The 27,019-nt window shown below is 27.6% G+C and overlaps 1 protein-coding gene and 1 long non-coding RNA gene across 5 annotated transcripts in view; one reads left to right on the plus strand and one right to left on the minus strand.

The window, feature by feature from the left end:
- Nucleotides 1-1,710: 1,710 nt before the first annotated feature.
- LOC142328445 (solute carrier family 25 member 16-like) overlaps nucleotides 1,711-27,019 on the minus strand; it is a 75,101-nt gene continuing 49,792 nt past the window's right edge. For 2 of the 4 annotated variants that reach the window (XM_075372240.1, XM_075372216.1), the window contains 3 exons: nucleotides 24,773-24,914; nucleotides 15,079-15,254; nucleotides 7,192-10,842 (listed from right to left, as the gene is read on the minus strand). In XM_075372240.1, the coding sequence (XP_075228355.1) occupies nucleotides 15,080-15,254; nucleotides 24,773-24,914 (317 nt within the window). In that variant the 3' untranslated portion in view covers nucleotides 7,192-10,842; nucleotide 15,079. The other 2 variants (XR_012757273.1, XM_075372231.1) reach the window with 2 other exon arrangements.
- Nucleotides 17,815-25,946, plus strand: LOC142328456 (uncharacterized). The gene is made up of 3 exons (XR_012757278.1): nucleotides 17,815-17,916; nucleotides 24,786-24,937; nucleotides 25,661-25,946. It is a non-coding gene; the product is annotated as an uncharacterized LOC142328456 (long non-coding RNA).

Below are 27,019 nucleotides of genomic sequence, written 5' to 3' on the forward strand. Positions count from 1 at the left end.
ATGATTTTTCATAACAGGTAATCATGAAAAATTATGATTAGCAAAAGTTCAGAATTTCAAAATTTAAGAACAAGTCCAGAGAAAGAATTTGAAAGACTGAATAATAGCAAACAATTTGAACAATTCCATTGATGGTTTAAAAAAAATTTTGAAAATTCTTTCATGTTATTTAAGTAGCTTTCATCAATCATTATGCAAAAATCGCATCAATTCAATTTATATACATTATCATTTGTATTAAAAGTAATTCTTATGATGGTAACAGAGACAGTTTTAAATTTCTATTCTAATAAGTACATTTATACTAGAAGTCAAGTGTTGTCAGCCTTGCTGAATAAAATGTCCTGTAAAACTTATGAACAACAGTGGCTTATATAATTTCACCTGGGGATAACTGAAAATAGCAATAAATATTGATATTAAAAATAACCAGGTTGGAGAAATAACCAAATATAACCATTTATATTATCATTCTTATAACCATTTATATTTATTTATTTAATACATACAATCTAATCAAGAAGCTTTTGAAATGAAATGGTATATGAGAATGTTAAAAATCAGATGGGTGGATATAGTAACAAATGAAGAGGTGTTGAGGCAAATTGATGAAGAAAGAAGCATTTGGAAAAATATAGTTAAAATAAGAGACAGACTTATAGGCCACATATTAAGGCATCCTGGAATAGTCGCTTTAATATTGGAGGGACAGGTAGAAAGAAAAAATTGCGCAGGCAGGCAACATTTGGAATATGTAAAACAAATTGTTAGGGATGCAGGATGTAGGGGGTGGTATCCGAAATGAAACGACTAGCACTAGATAGAGAATCTTGGAGAGCTGCATCAAACCAGTCAAATGACTGAAGACAAAAAAAAATGTAACCAAAAATTCACCTATGCTTGCTTCGCTTGCTAACCTTACTAATTAACAGTAATATTTTGAATATTTAGATAGTAATAAATTCAGTAATTATTGCTGCAATTTTTTTTTTTTTTTTTTTTTTTTGAATATACCATGCCTGACCTGGGATCCCATTCAAACCTGGGATATCTTTGCATGAAAGGCCGAGACGCTACCACTCGCGCCATAGAGGCTGGAAATTATTCATTATTTAAATAATAAAAAAAATTATTGTTTATTTGTCAAGGTTAGTGAGCAAAGCCGTAGGTTAAATTTGGTTAGATTAATAAATTCAGTAATTATTGCAATTATTTATTATTTAAATAATAACATTACTGTTAATTAGTCGAGTTTAGTGAACAAAGCGAACATAGGTTAAGTTTGGTTAATTATATTTATATAATTTATATCTAAAATTATAGGCAATAATATAATGCCTATATTTTTAATATGTAAAATATGTTAATATGTTTAAAATGACTGGTATAAAAAAGCATGTTAATGTGTTATTAGGTTATTTCTCCAACCAGGTTATTGTTAATATAATTATTTCCTGTTATTCTGAAATATGCATATTCCCACCTAATTCTTATTGGATATTAAGAATACATCGACTTTTGGCCCATTGGTGTTGTGTTTTTTTAGGGGGGAGAATCTCGAAAAAGATCCGATTCATTATTAATATATTATCTGCAGAACATACTGCTATGGATGAACATGTATTATATAAATTTATATTATATACTACTTAATTTTCAAATTTTATATAAACTGTAATGCTATTTTAGGAGCATAAGTAAAACACAATATTTTTTTCTAAAAATTTAATAAATTAAAATACAGATAAAATACAAAAATAAAATTTTCTCTTGTTTACGTTCCCACTCTAGTATTAGATGTACTGGAGCAGTGAGATGAACTTTTTAAATAACATAAAAATAACATATTAATTTAAATATATAACTATACAAAAAAAATTATTAATAACAATTCTTTACAACCGTGGAGTTAAGAAAGTTAATATACTCTAAAAAAAAACACCCAATAAATTACAAATTTCATAACATAACATATATTACAAACTATTACCTTACATACTCAACACCATCTGTTCTTTACATAGAAAATAAATACTTTAAAATATTTTATACTCCAATGTCAGCCCAGAAGTCTCTTAGAAATTTACCAATCATTCATATCCATGTGTTAGCACTTGAGGTAAACATCTAGGTATTACCAAAGCTTTTGCTTAACACAATTATATATTTAACAAAGATAGTTGGGTAAAATCCTGTTCATATCTTTGGTTTGTTTAAAAGGTTGAGATATTAAGCACAAATAATTTTATTAAAAATGAGAATTATATCTCACCTAGAAAGGTGTTAAAACGATAAATAATTCTTTTTTACACACATGAAGATAGTCCTTATCTTCATTCATAAACTTACTACAGAATATACAGTCATACGAAAAGCAACTGTTATAGTTGATAAGCAAGTTGTGTATGTTAATTATTTAACTATTAATTAAAGAAATAGATGCAATTGTAAACTTATATTTCAATGCATGAGCAATGTGAATATTTTCTATCTTTTATTTCAATATGTTGAGGTAATTCAGTGTGTTGGTTAGCAGGGAAACTATTAAAGTTTCTATATCCTTTATTTAAAAGAATTTTATTTATTCTTTAAATAAAATATTATTTTATTTAAAAATGATAAAAAAAGGGTTTAAAAGTTAACAAAGCTAATCAAGATTATCCTATTTATATTTAGATTATTACTTTACATGTCATTACAGTTTTATAGTAATCTACTTGTGGAAAGTGACTTAAAGTGCTAAACAAAAGACTTGAACTAAGACTTCCTAAAAGGTTCACTTGCTCCTCAATCATGGTATTTAGTCAGAAGGAAACATTTTTCTGAACTGCTTATACAGATAGATATTTCTACAAGAATTAATGCATAGCAATACATATTTTTTCAGGGCAGCATAAAAAAACAGCTGGAACATGATTGTAAAGGTCAAATGATGTTCTGTTTCCAATAGAGTTTTTAGCTGACAAAGTCGAATAACATTTTTTTAAATTTAGTAAAAGGAAAACATCTACTAAAAAGAATTATTGTCACAGTTTTCTATCTTAAATCGTTAAAATACTCATACATACAACTTTGAAATTTAAGTACAATAACATGAAGTACATCAAATAATTATATCATTACAAGTCTAGATGAACATATATTTCATAACACCTACAAAAATATGAGAAAGAAATATAATGAATGTAAAATGTTGAAACCTTTAAATCAACTAACTAAATCAAATAAGAATCATCACAATAAAAAATAATCATGCTCCTAAATCCACATTGAGTATAAGAAAAAATATTACACTATGGCCTCAAAATTGTAAAGGTCCATTTAATTCAAACTAAGCACATCATTTCTTCCATTTAATGTTTAATAATAGATTCTTTTAAGCTGTTAAAAGATATTTTCTTATGTGTTATGTGATTGTATGATGTGTAACGTGTGCCCATGCCCAGGAAAATGGCTGCCAATTTATTATTTGAAGTGGTCAAAAAGAGCATTAAAACAGAAATAAATGAAAGAAATTATTTCTCAATCTTTTTATGATGAGAAACAATAAAAAGAAAGTAGAAAGATACTGGAGATGAGTTCAAGTATTACACAACAGAATAAAAATAAGCTTTCACTGTTGTACACAAATAGAATATCAAGTGGAATTAAAATCAAATCTAAAATTTGGAATACACAGTAAAATTAAAAGAAAAATATAACCGTTGTTATCTTTCCTTAAAAAGTTTATCTTCAACACTTTTAAATCAAGTTTATTGAAAAAAAAACAAACAAAAAAAATCAAAATTAAAGCTTTAATGAAAAAAAGTTTTTTTGACAGATAAAAGAACAAATTTTTTTTGTAAATTACTTATGAAAATAACTACTTAGACAAGAATAATGTTAAATTAACACAGAATGGAAATTTACATAACAACCTACATCTGTAAATAATAAATAAATATTATCTAAAAACTGAAAATGAATCATCTTGGATATGAATGTTGTTACAATTAAGATAATGCAAAGAAAGTGTCCTACTGCTGTGAAACTACTTGGCTTAACTACTCTAGAATATTTTGTGATACATAGTTTTTGGTATTAAAAAAAAAAAAAATCAGTTTTTTTTTACTATTCAATACACCCAAAAATAAACACAAAATTAAAAAAAATCAGCCTATACCATATATAATACATACACACAACAAAACATCTTATATAAATTTTTACACGGTAAAGTATCAATCTAAATAATTACTAATTCATTTGATTGTCATCCACGTAACTATCTGAACGAGTCTTAAAATTAACTTACATTTGATTTAATGAACCTTTACTTATAGAAAAATAGAATGAAAGTTTAAATTTCATAACATATTAACATTTTTATTCAAATGACTCATCTCAAATACAGGTAAATATGATCACAACAATTAACATGGATTTGGTCACTGGAATGATAATGGACTTTTTATATAAGAAATACAATAACATCATGCCTAAATTCACTTTTTTTCAGTGCGAGGCAGTTTGTTATTTAATAATTCTACCATTCAGAATAAACTAAAATCAATTCTAATCAAGCACCTCTTGCAATATTTCACCTTGCTGTGATTGTAAAGTAATAAACAATTACCAAATCAACCAAGACCATGCAACACAGAAGCTATAAGATAATAATAAAACAATAATACAGTAAATGTTCCTTTAATAGTCACAATAAATATTTTTTAAATTTAAAATTTTACTTATATTATGAGTCAAATCACAAAAAAAAACTGATGTGGACACCATAACTTCCTTGTACACATATTATATACACATTTTATTTTTTAAATGAAAATTATATAAAATCTTATTCCACTAATAACTTCTGATTTTTAAAATTTTTTTTTTACTGTTATTAAACTATTATTTATTGTATTTTTTTTTTACAATCAGAGGTTAATAATTATTAAGACATCAATACACTTAAATTAAAAACAAAAAAGTTAAAAGAAAAAAGTACATGAAGTCAGATTCGAACAGATGTGCCTTTCCGTTCTAAGATCCAAATATCTCATTAATTAAAATCTTATTGGGCTATAACTCTGAACCAATGAAATTAAGTACTACTTATGATATACCGTTGAAAAGCTCTCAATGAGGGCTTATTACTGCAGTTAAGAAAAAGTCAAAAATCCAAATTTTTTTGGATTTCGGACTTTTTGGTCCAGTCGATTGCAATCTAAAGGGGTGGTGCACAACTAGACGTTACAACAGTCCTAAATCCAAAATTTCAACATTCTACGACTAATCATTTTTGAGTTATACGAGATACATACATCACGAAACAAGTCAAAATGGATTCAGGAATTGTCAAAATAGATATTCCTGTTGAATAACCGAAAACCAAGATTTTTTGTAATTACAATACTTCCTTTACTTCATATAAGGAAGTAAAAACAACAAAAATAATCATAAACAATTTTAATAAAATTGTTTATAATTAACTGTGTAATTTATTGTTACTGTGATACCAAAAAACTGTTTATACCAAAAAACTGTGTATATAAATGTTATATACACAGTTTTTTGGTTAATAATAAAATACAGTTATAAAAATTAAAATAAAATCTGGTTAAAAAAATTAAATAATTTAAACAGTATTCAGTTCAGTGTATTCTGGAGGTATAAAAAATGATACCACACATGCAAAATAGGAAAGAATCTAAAAAATCTTTGGATCATAAGTAAAATTTGCCAACAGTGACTTCATCAAAATTAGAGTTTTAAGTTTTAATTCCAGAACCAAAAGTGACTCACATAATGAAAATAATAGTCTGTTAATCTAAAAAGAAAAAATCTTTAATGCAAAAACTAATCAAAAGAATGTATTTAATAATATAATTAAGTATTTAATTATAATAAAGAATGCTGGAAGAAACTGTATAATTTTACACGAGACATTTCTTCTATATCTTTGCCTGATCCCATGTCATATGGGAGGTTAGCACAGCCATCTTCAATACTTGTCCATTGCTCTGAGGCCACTTTCAGGATACTTAAACTGAAATTAGTCTAATGCTAAACAATAATTCTATTGTTAATTTTATATCAGGTTTGTATTCTGATTCAGTAACTACTACTAATACTTTTCAAGCATTACTTTAAAATTGCACAATTATTATCTAAACAATCATTCATTCAGGTAGTATTAGTTTAAAGCACAAGATATTTGAAATATAAATTAATAAATATAATTACAATTGGAATAAATAAAAATGACTAATCATAATGTGCATTAATACAATCAACATGAATACAATTGTTAAATAAACTGTGTTAAAGTAAACAAATGCAATTGTCATGGTTCTCAAACTATACCTAAAACCTTGTTTCTCTCTTTACCGTCGTGAAACTATAGTTGCAGTTTTACATTTCAAAAAGTTCTTCTATCAGTGCGTACATGACTTTTTCATGTAATGTTTTGGGAGACTATAATTCAATACAGCATGACATATATTCTGTTCTATTTATACGATTATATAATTTTTTTTTGGTATTTTTAACACTGCGCATGAATTTTACTAATGCTGAATATAAACATTTAAGGCAGCCTTATGAACTCTAACAACATAATAAAATAAGAGTAATTTTGTAACTAAACTTTGAATACTAACAAAATCTTCCAATTTTCATCACGTTGTACACAATAATTATTTGACATCAAAAAACTTACACAAATGTAATTTTATATATATCAAATTCAATATGCTAAAAAATAAAATAATAAATAAAAAAGTTTTTAGTCCAAAATAACATATAAAATAATATTAGAACATATATTAACATTTTAAAATATATGTTAAAATATTATTCCTACAACAAATATACACAATGTTCAATGTTACTCTTAACATTATTTATAAATGCAACTAAATAACAGCCTCAATTATAATTTCTGAAGAATTTTTAATCCTTCATTATGAATTGATATAAAAGTTACACACTATTAGTATAATTAACAGCCCTAAAACTGGTAGAAGCACCAGAAAAAATTAAAAGTATTACAAATTTTAAATAACTTTAATAAGAAAATTTACATCAAAATATTCTTACAATTTTTCAAAAGTAATTTTAAAAAATTGAATGGAGTTCTAATTTATTGAACTTTTAAAAACAATGTCCAGAATCCCAGTTATTAGAATTATAACCTGGAAGAAATGCAGAAATAAAATATCTGAATCAGTTTTTCTTAAGCAAAGTTGCTTAAAATAAATATGGCAATATCACAACAGTAAAAATAAAACATCAAGATTTATAAATTATAAAAATATATTTTTTAATCTATAAGAAAATAAATTCAGTTCACTAAGTGAATAACATGAAAGGCCAATTAAAAAGTCAAAATTATATATCTAACAGAACAACAATATACTGATTTTTAATGGTTCCTCAAAACTCAAAACTGTAAATTTAGAGAACTTGTTTTATTTTTTCAATAATAAATCCTACATATTTAAATATTTTAGATCATTTTTTTACAAAATACTTTTTGCTGGACCCCAGTTTATAAGTTGGTGTAACTGTTCTTAATTTTGTCTTCAAATTAATTAATTATATGTTAATTATTTAAGTGCATCAAGGAGAACATTGATCCTATGAGTCAAATAGATTTCATTTTTTGGTCTTTTTTTGTTACTTGTATTATTTATTAAATTGTGATTTGCAAAATATTTTGAGATCACTTAACCTAGACTTCTGTTGCCATAGTAACAGGAAATGTTTACACTAATAACATGTACACAGTTCGGGCAGAACACTATGAATGAATGAACCTCACGGTTATGACGGTAGTCAAATACATCCAGCTGACAAGCAAAAACTCACTGTCAAAGTTTATAAAAAAAAAAATATATACACACCCACATATGTCAATTGGTATACAATTATGAGAATTAACTCTAACTCTAAATGTAGAATCAAGCATTCCTGCCTCACAGCTGGTTCGTGTTCTTTTTTATTTCTTTCTCAGGTACACTTACTATCCTACATCTTGTACCAAGCAACCTTATACGGTTGACTTTTTTCATTAATGTATTCACTAATACAGAATTCATCATTGAGCTTTCTTCTGACAAATCTAGTGTTTTATTAAATTTCAGTCTAACTTATAACAACACTCTTTACTGCATAATTCAGTTGACTTTTATTAAAAAAAAAAATTGAAAAAGTGATAACAGCTAATGAAAAGCATGCTGTTGAACAATTCGTTTTGACAGTACAAGTGTCTGGTCAGGTAGTACACCTAAAACTAACTCCTGTTTATCTAACTACATACAAAACCTAATTAGGAAAAATGAACAAGTAAAAAATTTTAACAATTATACAGGTTTATCAGTAAAATCATTAAATGACTTAAAAAAGATCAGTATGTCAATTCAAACAACACTCGGTTCAAAGCCACACAATCAATAAATATTTAAAACGTGACGTTATAAAAAGGCAAAGTGTCTGCTAAAATACCTTACTTTTTCTGTACTCTTTGTTTCATGATAAGTACTTGGGCTTTACTGATACTGACAAAGCATCATTTTTTGGAGGTCATCCTTTGTGGACTTTTATACCTCCTCCTTCTCTTGAGCATAACCCCCAGTGTAATTCTTTTAAAAAGGAAATCACTATTGACACTTTCCCCTTTCAAAACCTTCAGAGATTAATCTCGTTAATAGTCCCCCTAATGAAAATATATAGACATGATCTTGTAACTGCACAAGTTTTACTAATTTTCTTGATGTTATTCATTTACAACAGCAATGTTGAAGGAATAGTGAAGAAGATGAGGATAATGAAAATTAACCAACACTGACTGAACACATAACTCCAACTGAATGTAGGGAGCAGCAAATAGTGGAGAGCTTTGGATAACTCTGTTGAATGATATCGGGTAAGAAAAGCTTACTGCTGAGCAGATTACAAACCTATTATTGCAACAGTATTACAAAATATTATGATAACAGTATTACAAAATAATCGATGACCTCTTAACATAAACAGATTGGAAAAAATTAAGATACAAAAATGGTATGAAGCTTCCAAGAACTAGTTTGTACTATTGATGTCAGCTTAAGAGTTACTACAGTGATTGTAATTCCTAGGACTGCCCACATAATCTATGTTATTATTTACACTTTATAAAGCAGTCGGTTTACTTCAGAAGTTCATGAAGTTAAAAAATATGGCAAGCAAACAAATACTTCATACTGTTAAACAAAAATACTTATTTTTTCCTTTTAACACCATTTGAGAAATAAGAAGCAGATCATTGTATTGAAATAATGATTCTTTGAGGCATGGACTACATGGACTTGTACTTAATTTTTTTAATTATTGAGGAGCAAAGACCTGACCTGACAAGTACTACAGGGTTCATACTTCTGTAGTTGAAAAATTAATTGATGTAAGAATACCATGAGAATATCTTCTATACAACCTTGTAAATATCATTTTATTTCAGTTTTTTCTTTGCAACCTTTAAAAATCTAAAGACATTTCACAAATGATAAATGAATATTTAAATGAGTAATTTCTACTAATAAACTCGTCACCAAATTTTGAAACTTTCTAATAGCTTTGAGAATTGAATTAATTTCTAAATAATGAGGTTCTTGCTCTTAGAAATAAAAATCAGATCTACAATTAAACTAAAAAATACTAATAAACAAACATGTATGTAAATAAAATTATGTACTTACTACTCTAAAATAGTTTCACTACTATTCCATATTATTACTTAACATTATTTGGTAATCTAAAAAAAGTGTTTTAAATTTTTATCTTGAGCACATCATGATTTAAAAAAAAAGTATTTTGACCAAAGATTGTTTGATTTTAAAGGAGGAAGACAGAATTATCTTTCACTGGAGTAAAATATCAGATTTTTTTTAACAAATTCATAATTTTCTTAAGAGCTTCTTGTTCATACAAAAAAACATTTTGTCTGAAATATTTTTTTTACTTATCTCCTACATTTAAATATCTGATTTTCTCAGAATCGTTAGGAACATGTTTGTGTATGCTTATGTGTACTCATGCAAAGGATTTCTGGTGTAATAAAAAATTAATGTTTATGAAATTAGGTATAATGTGACAATTTAAAGATAAAACTTACATCAAATAAGTTATTTAATAACCAAAATCTCATTAAAGGTAATAATGAGTTTAATTTTGCTACTAATTCAATAAACATATCCAACCATGAGTTTAATTTATAAAAAAACAACAATGAAAAACTTAGATGCACATACCCATGCACTGACAAATATGCAGAAAACAATTTCTACTGAATTGACGAGGATATAAATTAAATAAAAAAATTTCATAAAAACTTTTGTTTATTTATTTTCATAGCATAAAAAGCTGCTGAATTAATGGTTTTGATTTTAAAATAAGTTACATTTTGAAATACTTTGATGTATTTGCTACTAATTCAATAAACATATTCAACCTTGAGTTTAATTAAAAATATAATACAATAATTCTGTCTTTCGGCCCCCTTCAAAACTGTTACTGTTGAAACATATTTTCAAAAAATAATTTAAAAAAAATATATAATTATAATAATTGTTAAATATAATTATTAAAATATAATAATTGTAATAATCAATTAATTCATCCAATATAATTAAGATGTACTTGAGTGATAAGATTATTCTATATAACACTCATTTATTATTGATGCACCAATGCCAACCAATATGCTGTTTTACTCCAACCAATATACTGTTTATAAAACTAAAATCCCAGTACACTACTTACTAAGATACAAAGCAGTAAAGTAACCAATCTTTCTAAGGACTAATACCCATCAGTGCTGTAAATCTGAAAAAGTTAATAAAAAAAGCCATATTTTAAAACGAGCACAACTTATACCAGTCTAGAGAAATAATTTCTTTCTTTACATGATAAACATACTGAGAAGCTGAAGAAAGCTTTTGTGTGAGATTAGAATTACTAAGTTATTTATTGAAAACTATACTTTACAAATTGTACATTCTCCAGTTAAAGTTATGTTTGGTGCTGCGTTTAGCAATTTTTAAGTAAAACAAAAATGAAAATTTCTGAGTAGGTGAATGTTCATGATTCATTTTTTCAAATTGGAGAAGGCCTTTGCTGACTCTTACATATTGCAAGAAGCTCAAGAAAAAACTGAACAATCCATATGGAAGGCCAGAAACAGTGAGAATCATCAGTGAGATCCAAAAAGTAGACTGAATTTTCTCACATGTGAAGCTTAAGTTGGTTATGTTTTTTAAATGGATTGGTCTCAAAACTTAATATCTATCCTCCTGGTTTTCATACTGATCTTTATTGGCTGATAAATTAAAAAGGGTGATAAAGAATTTATCATTTTATCATGGGTGATACAGAAATGAAGGCAAAAAGTGAAATGGAATATTTCCCATTGTTTTGACTGAGATACTTAGATTTTGGCATTTCTTCCAAAACTGAAAATTTTGTTGAAAAATTAAACTATGAATTACTATGTTGCTGTTATTAGATTTTAAATTAATTCATATAGACAAAAGCACCTTTGATAATTAAAAATAGTATGCAATTTGATAAATATTTATCTACTGATACATCTATATAATCTACTACTGATTTTTTTCATCCTATGAAACATAAAACACAAATTTTTAATGAAATGGTTTTTATGCCAAACTGGGTACCACTTTGTATAGTGCCACATGAATACCAAAAGAAAAACAAATTACAACTACATGAATTTAATACAATTATAACTTTTTTTAAATATTTTTTATATAATTATATATTGTTAATGAATATTAATATTTTTTTTTTTAAACGTGAAAGACAATTCTGGTAATTGTGAAAAGATACTAAGAGTTGACAGAAACAGTCTGTTTGATCACTAAGCAATGGTATCTGTATTTTTTTCAAAAATTTTATAAAACATAATCGCATTAAAAAAAGCAGCTTAAATTCAAACAATAAGACAGAGAAACATTCAAAACTACTGAAAGCTATTCATAATTCCTTTACAATATTTTAAGTAATAATGAATTTAAAGTTATACTGTTATAATGCTTGAATCTTTTGGAAAACATAACAACGATAACAGTACTGTTAAAAGCACAAATTTACTTTAATTTAAAATAACTGATAAAGAATAGATAAATAAAACATGGTCAAAAATGACTCAATGCTATTGCTATTTGTAGTATTGAAAAAACACAATAGCTTTAATATTAACATGGCTACATCTAATCGACTCTGTTCTAACTCAAAATAGAGAGACAAACAGTGTGAAAAAGCAGGTATTTATAAACTGACTGTTAAAAGCAATAATTGCAATTTACGATATACAGGGCAAGTAGTAAAAGAAAGTTTTAATACTAGACTAAAGTAGCAATTGATCTATTATGTTACTGAATACCAGAGAAATTGACCATGACCCCAACATTGTTTGAAAATTGGTCACAAAATATTATTAGAAATGAGAAATTTAAAAATTTTCATACTAAACATTATTAAATAATTGGAAAACTTGATTTATTAGGAATATAGAGAAAATCATGACTGAATAATGATATTTGGGATTAATATCTAATAGCTTTATAGAACTTTAAATATATTAAAAATGTCTCAGAATGTTTATCATAAAAACAATAAAAATTTATCATGCCTAAATTCTATTTCACAGTAATGATGTTTCTGAGAATTAAAAACTTATGCTGTCTTTTTTTGAGATAAATGAACAAATAACAATTTTTTCTTACTTAGATTGCTTTACTGTAAGGAATCCTGGATTTAAAATAACTGTGGATAATACACACTGTAGGTGTATGTGAATTATAACAACATATAAAATAAGTGAGCAATGTTTAAATAAATAAACATTTTTGTATAAAGCAGCAATAATCATTTGGCTTGACTTCAAAAATTAATTTATCAATCTTTATTCATTAAGTTCATTTTACAGATGAGTGTGACTAACGAGATATTTAATTGACAACAATAGTTTAAGGTGAAGCACCCAATTTACACCTACACAACCAGATAGCAAATATAACATCTTTCTGCTAGAACAATTTTCTTCATTCCCATGAAAAATTTTAAACATAATTTACCTACAAATAAAATTTTTCAACAGCTGCAAAGTAATTGTCTTTTCTTTACTGAAGTGTTATATTAAAACAATTCCTCCTATAGACTATGAAGCAAGTGGTGCATGCATATATCTATATATATATTTTTTATATATATATATATATCACCAGGGGAACCTGGACACGACAGGCATGATTACCGAAGAATAAACTGAACAAATAATTTTACAAGGGTGAATCAAATACATATATATATATATATATATATATATATATATATATATACATATATGTATATTTATTTATTAATAATATACACAATTCATACCTTCATTATTTCTCTACGTACTATTCTGCATGATCTACACACTTTTGCCAATGATTTGGAAGCTTGAATATTCCTTATTCATAAAAAGTTTGAGGACAAGTCATCAACCAATTGTCCAAGTGCTCCTCGACATCTTGTTTTTGAATTTGTCTTTGTTTTCAAATCATTTCCCTCCAAGCAATTCTTTCAAGGGTGCAAACAAAAAAATAGTCATGAGGAAATATCTGAACCGTAGGCAGCGTGGTCAAGGGTTTCCCGTGCACTTTTTCCAATTCATCCCTTGTTAAAATCGCAGTGCGCAGTCTGGCATTGTCATGGAGAAGGATAACACCTCTGGTTGGCATATCTCATCTTTTGTTTTAGTAGGTGGCTTTTGTTGATTTTAGCAGCTGGCAATAGTAAGCCACATTCACCTTTTGTTGATTGTGCAGAAAATCAATGAGTAAACCTCCCCAAGTAAAAAAAATATCATTGCAACAACTTATCCGGCTGACAGACAGGTTTTGGCATTCACTGGGCAGCCCTCATCCTTCCATCACTACTCCTTATTTGACATTTTTGATTCCGAAGAGTAATGATGGACCCATGTCTCATCACATGTGACGATGCGCTTCAAAAACTCATCTCCAACTTGTCAAAATCAATTCAGAAGTCTCTCACAAATTTCCTACTTGACCTGTTTTTTATTTACTGTCAACAACCTTGGAACCTATAGAGCACTAATTTTTCTGAAGCCAAGATGATCAGTGATAATGGACTGAGCACTCCCATAGGTGATACCCACTTCTGATGTGATTTCAACAGTGAACCAGCATTCACCTTCTATAAGCACTTGAATGGCATGGATGTTATCAGCTGTGAGACTTGACCTTTGGTCTTCTGTTTTCTACACTTTCTCACCTGCCCTTAAATTGTCTGGCCCACATATACACTCGGTTCTGGGACAGTGTCCCCAAACTGTACCTTTAAACAAATTAAAATTTCCACAGGTTTAAAAATAAATGCCTTCACTAGTTAAAACCTTTATGATTACACATTGTGCAACAGATGACAGAACCTCTTGCTCATTCATAGCTGTACTGATGACAGAACATAGCAGAGAAGCTAACCAAGCTGGTTCCCCCTCTCTAATACACTGAACATTAACTCCCCACTCCACCATCCAACTCAGAACTGCTTGCTGCGTAGAATAATAAAATTACCATTTAAATTTTATTCACCCTCATACACACAATGTGTGCCAGTCATAGACATGTTTTTTTTTTTGTCAAAATATGTTTTTTCACAAAAGATGAACATTTAGATATATTCTGAGGGTTACCTGAACTAGACAATCCAAAAAATAGATCAGTACATGGAATGCATATACAAAAATCTGTTTACCAGTGAGCTTTTTACTTCAAGGACTACATTTAGTTACAGACATAGCAGTAGGAATATTTGGCACAGGTATCTCTAAGTAAATGTTTCATACTAATATAAGAATTTTCAGTTATACTGTTTCTTCATTTTTAAATGGAGTTACACCTACATGTATACCTCTCGCAGATTAAATGGTTTGTAACTATTCTAAACACTTAGCAACCGCACATTTAAACCTGTTCATTGTAGAAGTTAACATTTATAATATGTTACTATTATTTAACTCTAATATACCTTAAGTTTTCATCCCAGTATCAAGATGAAGAGCCTGCTTTATCAGTTCATAAGTTGAGAAAGATACAGCAACCATTGGAATAGCACGGATATAATTAATACTCATTCCTCGATATAAACCTTTAAAAATTCCATTTTTACGATATATGAGAACTAATGTTTTAATCATTCCCATTCTGAACAGCAATAAAAAAACAAAATTAATTATTAAATCACTGATATTATTAATAAATACACATTATATTATAATGATACATGTTCTAAAAAAAATTTTAAAACCAGTATTTAATATTTTAGATATCAAGGCATATCTTATTAAGACTATTATATAAAAATTTACATTCAACTTTCTTTTATCTAAATAATTTTGTGAAAAACATACTCAATACAAGGCACAGTTATTACAAAATTAAAATAAGATAATAAATTAATGTATACTGTAATAGTTGATTAAGGTTTGAACCTGTAGAGACAGAAGTAGCATATATTTATTTAAGAGTAGACAGAAAGGTAATAGTAGTAGTGTGGTGGTGATAGAGGTAGTAACAGCAGCATTGAACTTGGAATGCACTTTACTTTATTTTTAACCTTTAGTTATATTGTCCAGTGGTTGCACTGATTGCTATGCTTCCTGGATTTCATTTTATCACAAGCCAAGATTCTCAGACACCTTAACTCTGAAAGGGTATCACATCAGACACCTGTAATCCGCCCTGATTTTAGTTGACTCTGACGGCAGGTTAACCTGGCAATAACTTGTTAGAATTTCAAATTCCTGCACAAATAGTCTGTAAACATCATGGGCTACTTTTCTGGAGGGTACTCTCAGCTTGATACTGTTCAGAACATACATAAACTGACTCAGGTAATGCTTGAACTGACATGTTAAGCTTATGCTGGTATTTCACTTTTAGCCAGAGTGCTTATAAGTGAACAGTTCTGTGGCCCAAAGACAAATATTGATAATAAGGAGATAACCAAGTCTTATCCACGATAAGCTGGGGCTCCGTATGCCAAGTTGACTTTACTTTATGGGGATGCTTCTTGCTTGTTCTGTAGGTGAGATTTTGTAATCAGGACATGGAAGCAGACTGGATATATGAAATATCTCAGAAATGAAATCGACACCCTGTCAGATGTACAAGGTACTGAGTAGTATACAGATCCCTTTGATGTAATAGAAGTGTTAATTACACTGTTATAACATAAAAAAATCCTGATTAAATTTTAATTTGAAAAGGAAACTGATGTTATTGTATAAAAAATATAAAGCATTATTATCTCTTTGGGACCTAGGACCACTTACTTCAGCGATATTATTATTTCAGTGATATTCAGAAAACAAGAAGTTTATATTTGTTAATAAATTTATATAAAAAAACAAAACATTCTGTACCTAATTACTGTTAATAAGTAGGATTTAAGCAGTTAATAAACGGTTTTAAGCAGGATTTTAAATGCACATGTATTTAGCAACTGCAATGGAATTTTTAATGAATTGGAATAACTGTTGGTAAATCAATTAAAAAAATAAAACTGAAAAGTCAACTTGAAAATAACATTCAATAGAAAGAATGAAGACAATTCATAAACCCTCTACCTGAAATCAATCCAATAGTAACATATCTGCATTTCATTTAGTAGATTCTAGGTCTGAATCTGGTCAGGCTTAATATTTCACAAGTTATAAAATTTCACCTCATCCTTTCAAAAACAAAAACAAACAAAAATTATATAATTATGCACCATCCTAAAGTTTGAAAAGAAAATAAATAAATAATCTGAGATAATTGTATAATAAGACAGTAATGCAAGAAAGAATAAAAATATAAAATCTCTAGAAAAGCCAAAATTTCCCCAAAACAAAGGTGCCTAATGCAACAATAATACGTTTAGGGAAAATTTAAAGTATATAATCAGAAAAAAGAAGAAAAGATTTTAGCACTTAAAAATATAAAAACTGCATAAATATTTAACACAACTACTAGATCTAATAAGATAAACAAAATAAAATAATATGATAAATAAAATAATAATACAAATAAAATTGAAATAATAAAAGAAATGTAACAATTAGGATAATTTCTTTTACTATTAATATCAGTTAATACACATCAATTAGGGTATTATCCTAATTGATGTATTAAGATGACATCAAACAGACAGGTTAGATCTTATTAAGTATATTAATCCATTTTAGAGGTAATAATACCCAGTCTAATACATTCTTATCATTTCCAAGGACGTGCCATATGTCACTCGGCAATTTAAATTTGCAACGTAAGGCTGCATAGCATACGCAGTCCACAAGGATGTGGTACACAGTCAAGTGGCAGAGGCACTGGATGCACAAAGTGTGTTCTCTGCTGACATCAGGTGTCTGTGAGTAGCTCTGGTATGTCCTAATCGCAATCAACACAGTACCGCTTCCTCTCAAAAATTCTGAGTTCAATAACCAGCTTACAAGAAATTCTTAATAAGATCTTCAAAAAAAACTAAACAACTTGAAAATATCAATCAGTTGTATGTTTAACTGAAAGGTAACATGAACAGTAACATAGATGGAAAGTTCATCAGATTTAAATTTTACTCAGTAGACAATGTATTAATTCATAAAGTTTCTTAGCAATAGCAGATATATTTATATTTAGATGTTTCTTACTTCTAATTATTTAATTGTAAATAACATAGAAATAAAATATTTATCCCAAATGATGTTTGTATTCATTTTTTTGTAGCATCTGATAAAACAGGAATCTGAAACTTTAGCAATGATCACACCTCCATCACTTTAATACTTGCCATTAGCTGTTTAAACAGGGTGTCACACGAAAAAAGGTAAGAATTTCAGTACATATTTCACAAGTGAAATAAAGAAAAAAGTTCACGTAAACATGCGCTGAGAAATGCTTTGTTTTCAAGTTATAGTTTGTGAAAATTTTGATCTGATTTCTGCTTTACAGGTTAAAAGAAGGTACTGAAATTCTTGGAATTTAAATTCAGAAGTAAATTTTTATGGTTTCATATGGTTTTTGGACTGAATAACTAAAAAAGAAAAAAACATGTTTCAGAATCATCTCTATCAATATTTGAGAAATTTACTATACAACACAATTTTTTAGGTTTTATATACAATAATTTTTTTTTAAATTACTAGTGAACAAAAAAAATTTTAGTACAAAATTTGTAGACAATTTAACTCTAGCAAAATTTATTGAGTAACATCAATTGATCATGAAGAAGCATTTAAGAAAATTTGACTTTTATTTAAGAAAAAAAGGAGACCAATATTAAACAGAAAAATACTGTATTACAATTACTTAACATTGTAAAGTATCTAAAAACAAAGTCAATTGTTAATAGTAAATAAATAAAAGCATATTACAAACTTAACCTTACAATAATTGTTCAAAATATCTTGCTTCATAATTAACAGAATAATCTGTTCAATTTAAAATTTTTCGGGTGACTCTTCAAGAATGTATCATGACTTTCGTATAATTCCAATGCAAATAAAATTATGGTCTGTTTTGTTTTTAATAAAATTTAAATTTCTTAAACTATTTTTCATGTTCAATTGACGAACTTACATATATTTGATCAAAGTTCTCAAATTTTGTTGCAAAATTTTATTTGTTTACTATGCCTTTGACATAGGCAAACCTTTCTTTTCCTGTTTAGCCTCCGGTAATTACCATTCAGATAATACTTCAGAAGATGAATGAGGATATGTATGAGTGTAAATGAAGTGCAGTTTTGTACAATCTCAGTTCAATCATTCCTGATGTGTGGTTAATTGAAACCCAACCACCAAAGAACACCGGTATCAAAGATCTAGTATTCAACTGCCTTTACTAGGATTTGAACACCGCAACTCTCAACTTCCAAATCAGCTGATTTGGGAAGACATGTTCACCACTAGACCGGTGGGTTATTTGTTATCAAACCTAAAAAATTACATTTTGTGGCACCAGTTTTTTTGTTTTGCAATTATTTTTTTTTTTTTAAATCACTAGATGAAGTTCTGGGATCTGTTTTACTCAATTTTTCAAGTTGAAAACCCTATGAAACTATCAAATTTACACCTTATTTTAAGTTCCAAATATTTCAATATTTTACTTTATCTTTCAAGCAGAAATCAAAGTTAATTTTTTTTAAACTGTAACTTGAAAATAAGTGCTTCCAAACTTATGTTATATAAATTATTTTTTATTTTCACTTTTATCTATTTTTCTTATGATTGTTAGACTTCAATCATATAGACTTCAAGTATATAGTATTTACCATAAAAACCACTTCAAATCTGTATTTCTAGAAAAGATATAAGTAACAATAAATTTAACAGGAAAATTCAAAAGTGAAGACCTAAATTCATGAATGAATTAATTATATTTAAGAGTGCAGAAGAAGAAACAAGAATACACTGAATTCATTAATAACTTTCAGTTGTGGGATGTAGTGCAGTAAATTAGAAAGAATAATACATGAAAAAAATCTTAACATTATAAAAAAAGAAAAAAAAACATACTACATTCCATTAAACAGAAAGTATATTAAGAAAAATATTAAAAATAAAAGTTTAAAGTAGTTGAAATAAAAGAAACAGGTCCCAGTAAATTTAATAACATACCCACTTATTTTAGAAGAAGTAATCCACAACCAAAAAAGAAGATAACATGTAAAAAAAAAAAACAAATAAATAAATGTATAGTTAATTAGTATTTTTTTAATGAATTGAATTGATGGTAAATATAAATTATTTTGACCCAATTGATTTTTTTTATAGAATTCACAAATTTGCTCTTGTAAATAATGCATATAAATAAAATATTTATCAACAACTTTCTCAGTACTCAGCAATTTCCTGAGCTTAATTTTGAAAGAGAAGGTACAAAATGATTGAAGATACCAATTGTTGTACAATATTAATGACATGAAGTAAAAAATAGGCAGCTATAAAAACATTATATTCATAAAAAATAAACATGTTACCTTCAAGCAAGCAAAAGATAAAATTATACAGGTCATTTTAAGATAAAATTATACAGGTTTTCTTAAGATAAAATTATACAGGTCATGGAATTTCATCATAGAAAATAATGTATAATTTATAACATATCACATATCTTTTCATGCTAATATGGCCATGTCTGGGTTATAATATTAATACTAAAATTAATTAATATTAATACTAAAATAACATTCAATGAGGTCAAGATAATTAGAAAGTACCAAAATATTATCAAAAATAATAATCTATACTGTATAGATTAATGATAAATATAAATAATGAATGTGTGGCAAACTAAAATACTTTCATAAAAAAAAAGTTTATTAAAGTACATAAAATAATGACTGAATATTACAACTCAAAAAATATCAGACATCTTCTCATAAAATATTTTACAAAATCTTTTCAAAAATTTCTTAACTTATGCCTTTAATTTTTTTTTGGGCTAGCCTACAAACTCGTGTAGTCTTGTCTGTCTCTCTTAAAAGAAGTATAACAGGCTTGTTTAACAGACTCTGATATACCTTCCTCAATGGTATTTCTACTCACGTAAACAGTTCTGAAATGCTTTTGTGGTATCTTGTGTAGTTACATAAGTGACATTTTCAATGTCTCTGTTGTCACAAATCTTCTTCTAAATGAGAATTTTAAATCTAAAAATAGAAAAAATCTGAAAGGTCAATTCAGGATAATAAGAATCAGAATAGGAATCATTGTTTTTGAACAGAAATCACAAATTAAACTGACGGGCACTATTGAAAAGTCATCTTGTCCTCCAACTCACACCTTTTTTTCTCATTTTTCCTGAGATATTACGTAACTTCCAGATATAAGTTAACCTCTCTAGCAAAAAATTCATGATGTAAAATCCCATTAAAGTCACAAAAAAACTTCCACAACTTTGACATTTATTTTGACTACAGGATTTTTTCAACCTTGGTAGAGATTTTGACTTTAAATTATTCTTTTACACCCCTGCTGACACCATCAATGGAAGATTTCCTTAATTTTATGATTTAACATTTCTGACAAATCAAGAAAATTTCCTCCCACTCCTATCATCACCATGGAACAAACAGTTGCAACATCATTTAAAATATTTCTGTTAGGATTTCAAGACATTAAAAAACTGGAATATAATAAGTATTTTTCAATTTCTCAATAAGTTAAATGTTAATAAAAATACGCATTTTCAACTGGGTGACTCAATAAATTTAACGTTGGAAAAATTGATGATCTGACTGATGTCAACATCAACTCCTGACCACTTCTTAACTCTTAAACCAATCTTAGCTTAAGAATGGCTTGATTACATAGCTTGTTTCATCACTTGATAAATCTTGAAAAAATTAAACTCAATCTAGCACAAAATTTAATGTTAAGAGCAGTTGACTGAAGTCAGCCATCTCTAAATAAAAATATAAAATAGCACAATGCAGTTCAAAGATTGTATTAACAATGACAATGTCAATAGACTACAATAATTATAAGAGTTTGCAAGGTCAAGGGGTACAACACTCCATTTCACAGCAGCAATCTGTTTGTAGGCTACATAAACCAAGAAATTTTTAAGCAGGACCTTGTACACTTATTAACTTCTTCAAAATTTTATGAAATCAGTCTGTACAATGAATTACGGATAACTCCACTAGTCAGATTGCATGCGACAAAGAAGCCAACAAAACTAGGTCTCTCTTAAAAGATTGTTAATATATTAAACAGATTACACAGGATAGCAAGAAAATTAAACTGTTAATAAAAAGAGAATAATGAAAGAAATAAGACAATTATTTAATAAAATATTGGTTTACCAGAATTCCCTAAAAGTGGAATAATCTTTTTCTTTTTTTAACTAATGGACTCATTTGTGAAAAACTATTTTTTTTTAAATACTGGAAAAATATAAATAAGATTATCCCTGTCCTGTGAATTTTTATGTTTACAGCAAAGCAAAATCTTTAAATGATTTTTCAAGTCACAAAATATTTTCTTAAAAATTACTTAATGAGCAACCTAATAAAACAGGTGTTTAAAAAAATTATTTTTTTTAAAAAGAACTTTTACTACAAACTGGTAGTTTATTTAATAGCTTTTAACTGTACCTTAAAATATTCTGAACATTATATTCTGAAGACAGCCTCCATTTATTTACTACTCATAATATATATATATATATATATATATATATATATATATATTATTCACTACTCATAATATATATATATATATTATTAACAGAATATATTAAGAAAAGAAACTATTGAAACATAACACTAACTGCAGAACAATATTAACTGGTATTTAAGAATTCACAAAAAAGATATCAAATAAAATTTTGTTTGACTACCCCAGAAAATTCTTCACATCCAGAATTTGTGGGATATGCATTAATTACATCTAATAAAAACTTGCAATCCACATGAACATAAATATTTTTTTTTTGGAATTTGCTGTGGCATATGGTTGCACTTGCTGGCCATGATCTTTTGCATCAGCTTCATCAACTATATTTCTTTCTATATTCTTTCTCTTATAATTTTAACTCATTATTTGAAGAAAATATTATTTTCCAAATACCCCTACGAATAGAAATTGAACGATATTACATCTAGTAAAATACAGCTAAAAAAGTATCATAACAGGAAATGATATGATCTGCAAAAATATTTAGCAGTAGTTTCACCCTCTGTCAAGATATATGATCATCATTTAGGTATCTTGTTGAAACCACATTGACACTTAAAACTACAGAAAAAAGTTACTAACATCTTTGATGTCACTTACTGTTCACGGCTGTAGCTTGATATTCAAGGCTTAGCCCATCATAATTCTTATACATAAATAGAAAAAAAACCCCAGAGCACAAATAAATATTTGAACTGATAAATTGCACTAACAGAAAAATTTTTATTGCATAACTGAAAATCAAAAAACTTACAATTTTGTCTGATCCACCAAGGTATTTAGTTCTAAAGCTTTAAAATGTAAATTGATATAACAGATATAAACTTTAATGCATACAGAGGCTTTACAGAAAAAAAATTTTCATTCCTTCCTCTTGAAAGAAATGACAAAATTTCTTTAATTCTAAGAATTAGAATTAGTTTTTGGGTAAATTGTGTAAAGAAATTATAACACACTACTGTTTTATCCAAAGGCTGAAACATATAAAATTTCATTAATTAATCCTAACTGTAACCCAGGGGCACAGCTCAGTACCAAAAATTCAATGCAAGTAAAGGAAGTCTTAGAGCATAAATTATGATTTCTATAATTATACGTTAAGACAAAACTATCTAGATAAAACCCCCTCATAAGAGCTGTAAACTCTACAAAAATTAAAGTAGATCTAATTACTCGAAATATAACTAAATAGGAGGCCTATGATCTGCCAAATGACAGAATATTTGTCTACTCTACCATTCTCAACCCATGGGGACAAATTCCAATTACAACCACTCATGGGAATACAAAGCCCAGCCAATTTTGTCCTTACAGCAAGGGGATGTGGACCAAATTATCAAACTCAGTGGTAAACATCCTTTTGAACTAACCTAGACTGTTTTTTATTACTTTCTATTATTTGAATGTGATCTATTACCCTTACAAGGAATTCTATTAGCCTTACATGAAATTTTGTTTTGCTGAAGGGGTCAATCAAGTAATACATCATTCTTTCTACTCTTTGAGTAATATTAGAGATGAAATCATACATTTCAGGTCAAATCCTCTAAGGGAAGAAAGACTGCCCCTTGTTGCAAGTGTTTCACAAAACATATCCCTCCAACAAAAAAAAACCCTTTAATGGTCAATACCTATTTATTATTCAGACCTAAAGAGAGAATTAAAAATTATTGGTATAATCCTTCCAGTAGGTGTAAAACTGTGGATGTTTTTATTCACATATCTATATACATTATTGTACCGATAAAGCCAATGTGGACTGTTTATCTCCCAATCTCTCATTATACACATTCATTACTTTTCATTCTCACTTTAAACAGATAAATGTCCCATATTATAAATCTCATCTCGTGGAATATTAAATATTTACAAAGAGCACAAATGTTTTTTTTATACCCTGAGGTGGGCTCTCTTCTCACAAAGTTCAGAATTAGCAGCTAATATAACTATATTAGTATATTTACATAATTTATGGTATTTAACAACAAAGATTAGTCATCTATAATTTTCTACTGCCTAAATGACCAAAAATATTTTAACTATTAAAGCAGTAGAAAGTCAATAACCACAAAAAATATTAACAAAAGCATGCTTCAAGCCTAAGCATGAAAAACAGTAATTTATGTTTAATTATTTTAATTTTTATTTTTACAATTAGAAAATGCAATTAACCAAACAACTTGTAGGAAATTTGAACAGATGATTCAACTTTTTGAACAAATTCAACATTCTGTTTGAATATTTTAGAGAAAAATGAATTAAGAGTTAAGATTTGTTGGGAGTACTTCATCCAATGATTTTTCCTCCTTTTTAACAAACATATCCACAACAAAATTATTAGACTTTTTAATAAACAAAGTGAAAAAATGTACAAACATATATTTCTTTAATGATCAAATTAATAAATATTTAGAGTAAAATCGGAAAGTATAAAATAATTAATTAGTTAAACAATTTAATAATATAAAATATCATTTTTTAAAACAGAAAGCTACTTACCCAAACTTTCTAGTTTCAGGATTCATCATAGCTAGCTGCATACGTCTTCTAGTAACATCCATGGGGTATGAGACGCTTTGTGCTACTGCTCCTGCAAGACCTCCACAAATGAGTTTGGCAGGAACAGATAAGACCAAACCCCCTAGCAGTGAACAATCAACCTATGTATAACCAAATTATATATATTTAAAAATATCTAATGAATAGACTAAGAGGAGAATCGCTGAGCAAATCTTTAAAAAAAATAATAAATTAATTAATGTTATTATTTTATTTCCACTAGGGTAATAAAATATATAAATCAAATATATATATATATATAGTATACACACTTTATGCTATATATACTATGAACTGATTTAGAAGTCAGTGTGCAAATCATTATAGAAACTGACCAGCTAGATGTATTAATATACTCTACAGCAACTTTGTTTCTTCACAAGATTGTGCCATAAATATTTCAACTTTCCTATCCAGCAATATACATCCATATATATATATATATATATATATATATATATATATACAAAGTAGTTCATTGAATCTAAGTGATATGTTCAAAAACCTACCAAGATCACTAATTTTGGGTGATAAGACTGAAAATTGGACAGAACAGTACAACTTGTACAGATTAGTAATTGGTGTAGATTTACAGCAGTAAATTTACATGTGTGTAGCAAAAATAAAGTTAGTTACTAAATTATGCTGAGTTATTACAAACAAAAACTTCTGTAAATTACTAAAATTAGCAATGTCTTGCCTACAACTTCTTTTTAAATAAGTTTATACAGAGTGTGCAAAAGTAGGTGTACAGTATAGAGTTATAATAGGTATTACTTGATTTATTATTTGTTACTTAATTATTACTTTCATATTAATATTTTTCAGATAATCATTGCTTGATAATTTAAACATCGATTAACGGAGGTGGATAGTCAAACAATACCGGAAGACTGAGAATGCTGAATGATTCAACAATAATGGGCTACAGAATTTAATACACTTCCACCAAGTATACTAACAATTTACAGATTACGCAATAAATTTTATGCAACTGGCTCAATCCAGAAATTAATAATGATAAAAACCTCTGTGCAAAAGTGTGCTTGAGTGTAGAAATTAGACAGCAGGATTGTGTAAATGATGAATGCCAACAATTTGAACACCTCACAAATTGTACTTAATTGTAATTCTGATCGTGTCCTCCTAAAGGTACTGTTTTGTTTCATAATAAATAACGCATTATACATAAAACATTACAAATACTAATAAATAAAACTCTAGAACTCTACAACTGTATATCTACTTTTGCACCCCACCCCCACCCTCCCATAGTGAACAGATAAAGGATTTAAGTTTAATAAAATTAACTAAACATACTTATATTCTACATCACCTGTTTGTATTCCATTTTTTCTTCCTCTACAGATTTTATTCTACTCTATTACCCAAGTCAACCTGGATTATTTTGTATGTCTTTTGACATGTCAAATCAAAAAAATCATTTTTATATTTGTTGTTCTTCTTCGTCTTGAATATATAACAATAGACATAACTCCAAGAAAGCATTAGATAATTGTTTCTCTTTCTGAGTATACCACTATGAAATGACAAGAAATAGTTTTTGAGTGTGGTAAGGACAGTGAATGCAATTTTAAAACGATAAAAAGAAACCGGTTCCTTTTCACCTCACAGGAAAGACAAATGTGATTGTAAAATGTTGGCTAGATGTAGACTTCTTACAGCTGGACAGAAAGCTTGTTGGCCAGCTAAAAAGTAGTTTTTAAAACCAGTAATGTGAAAAAAAGGCTCTTGTGAGTCAAAGCACATGTTAACTGGTACAAAAAGGCTGAAAAAGTGTTATGTTTTCAGACAAGTCGTATTTTTATGTTCAGGAGGAAAGGATTCCATGCATAAGAAAGGCATCAGATGAAAATATATCACTGACTCATATCGAACAATCACTTAAACATTCTCAGAAAAAATGTTTTGGAGAAAGTAACAAGGTACTTTTAAAACATTATGCTACATGTTTAACTCGCACATTTAATATATTTTACACACTAAACTAACTAAGAGTAAACCTAAACAATACTTGAAATAATTTAACATTCTTATTCATACATTAATTTTTGTGTACTGAAGATACTAGCACTTCATACAAACAGATATTACCAGACTGCTATTGTATCTGTAAGCCATAGAGATCAAAAAAAGATAACAGTTTTACAAATCAATTAACCACAA

This window comes from Lycorma delicatula, chromosome 1, assembly GCF_047948215.1.
Source record: "Lycorma delicatula isolate Av1 chromosome 1, ASM4794821v1, whole genome shotgun sequence".
Lineage (NCBI taxonomy): Eukaryota > Metazoa > Arthropoda > Insecta > Hemiptera > Fulgoridae > Lycorma > Lycorma delicatula.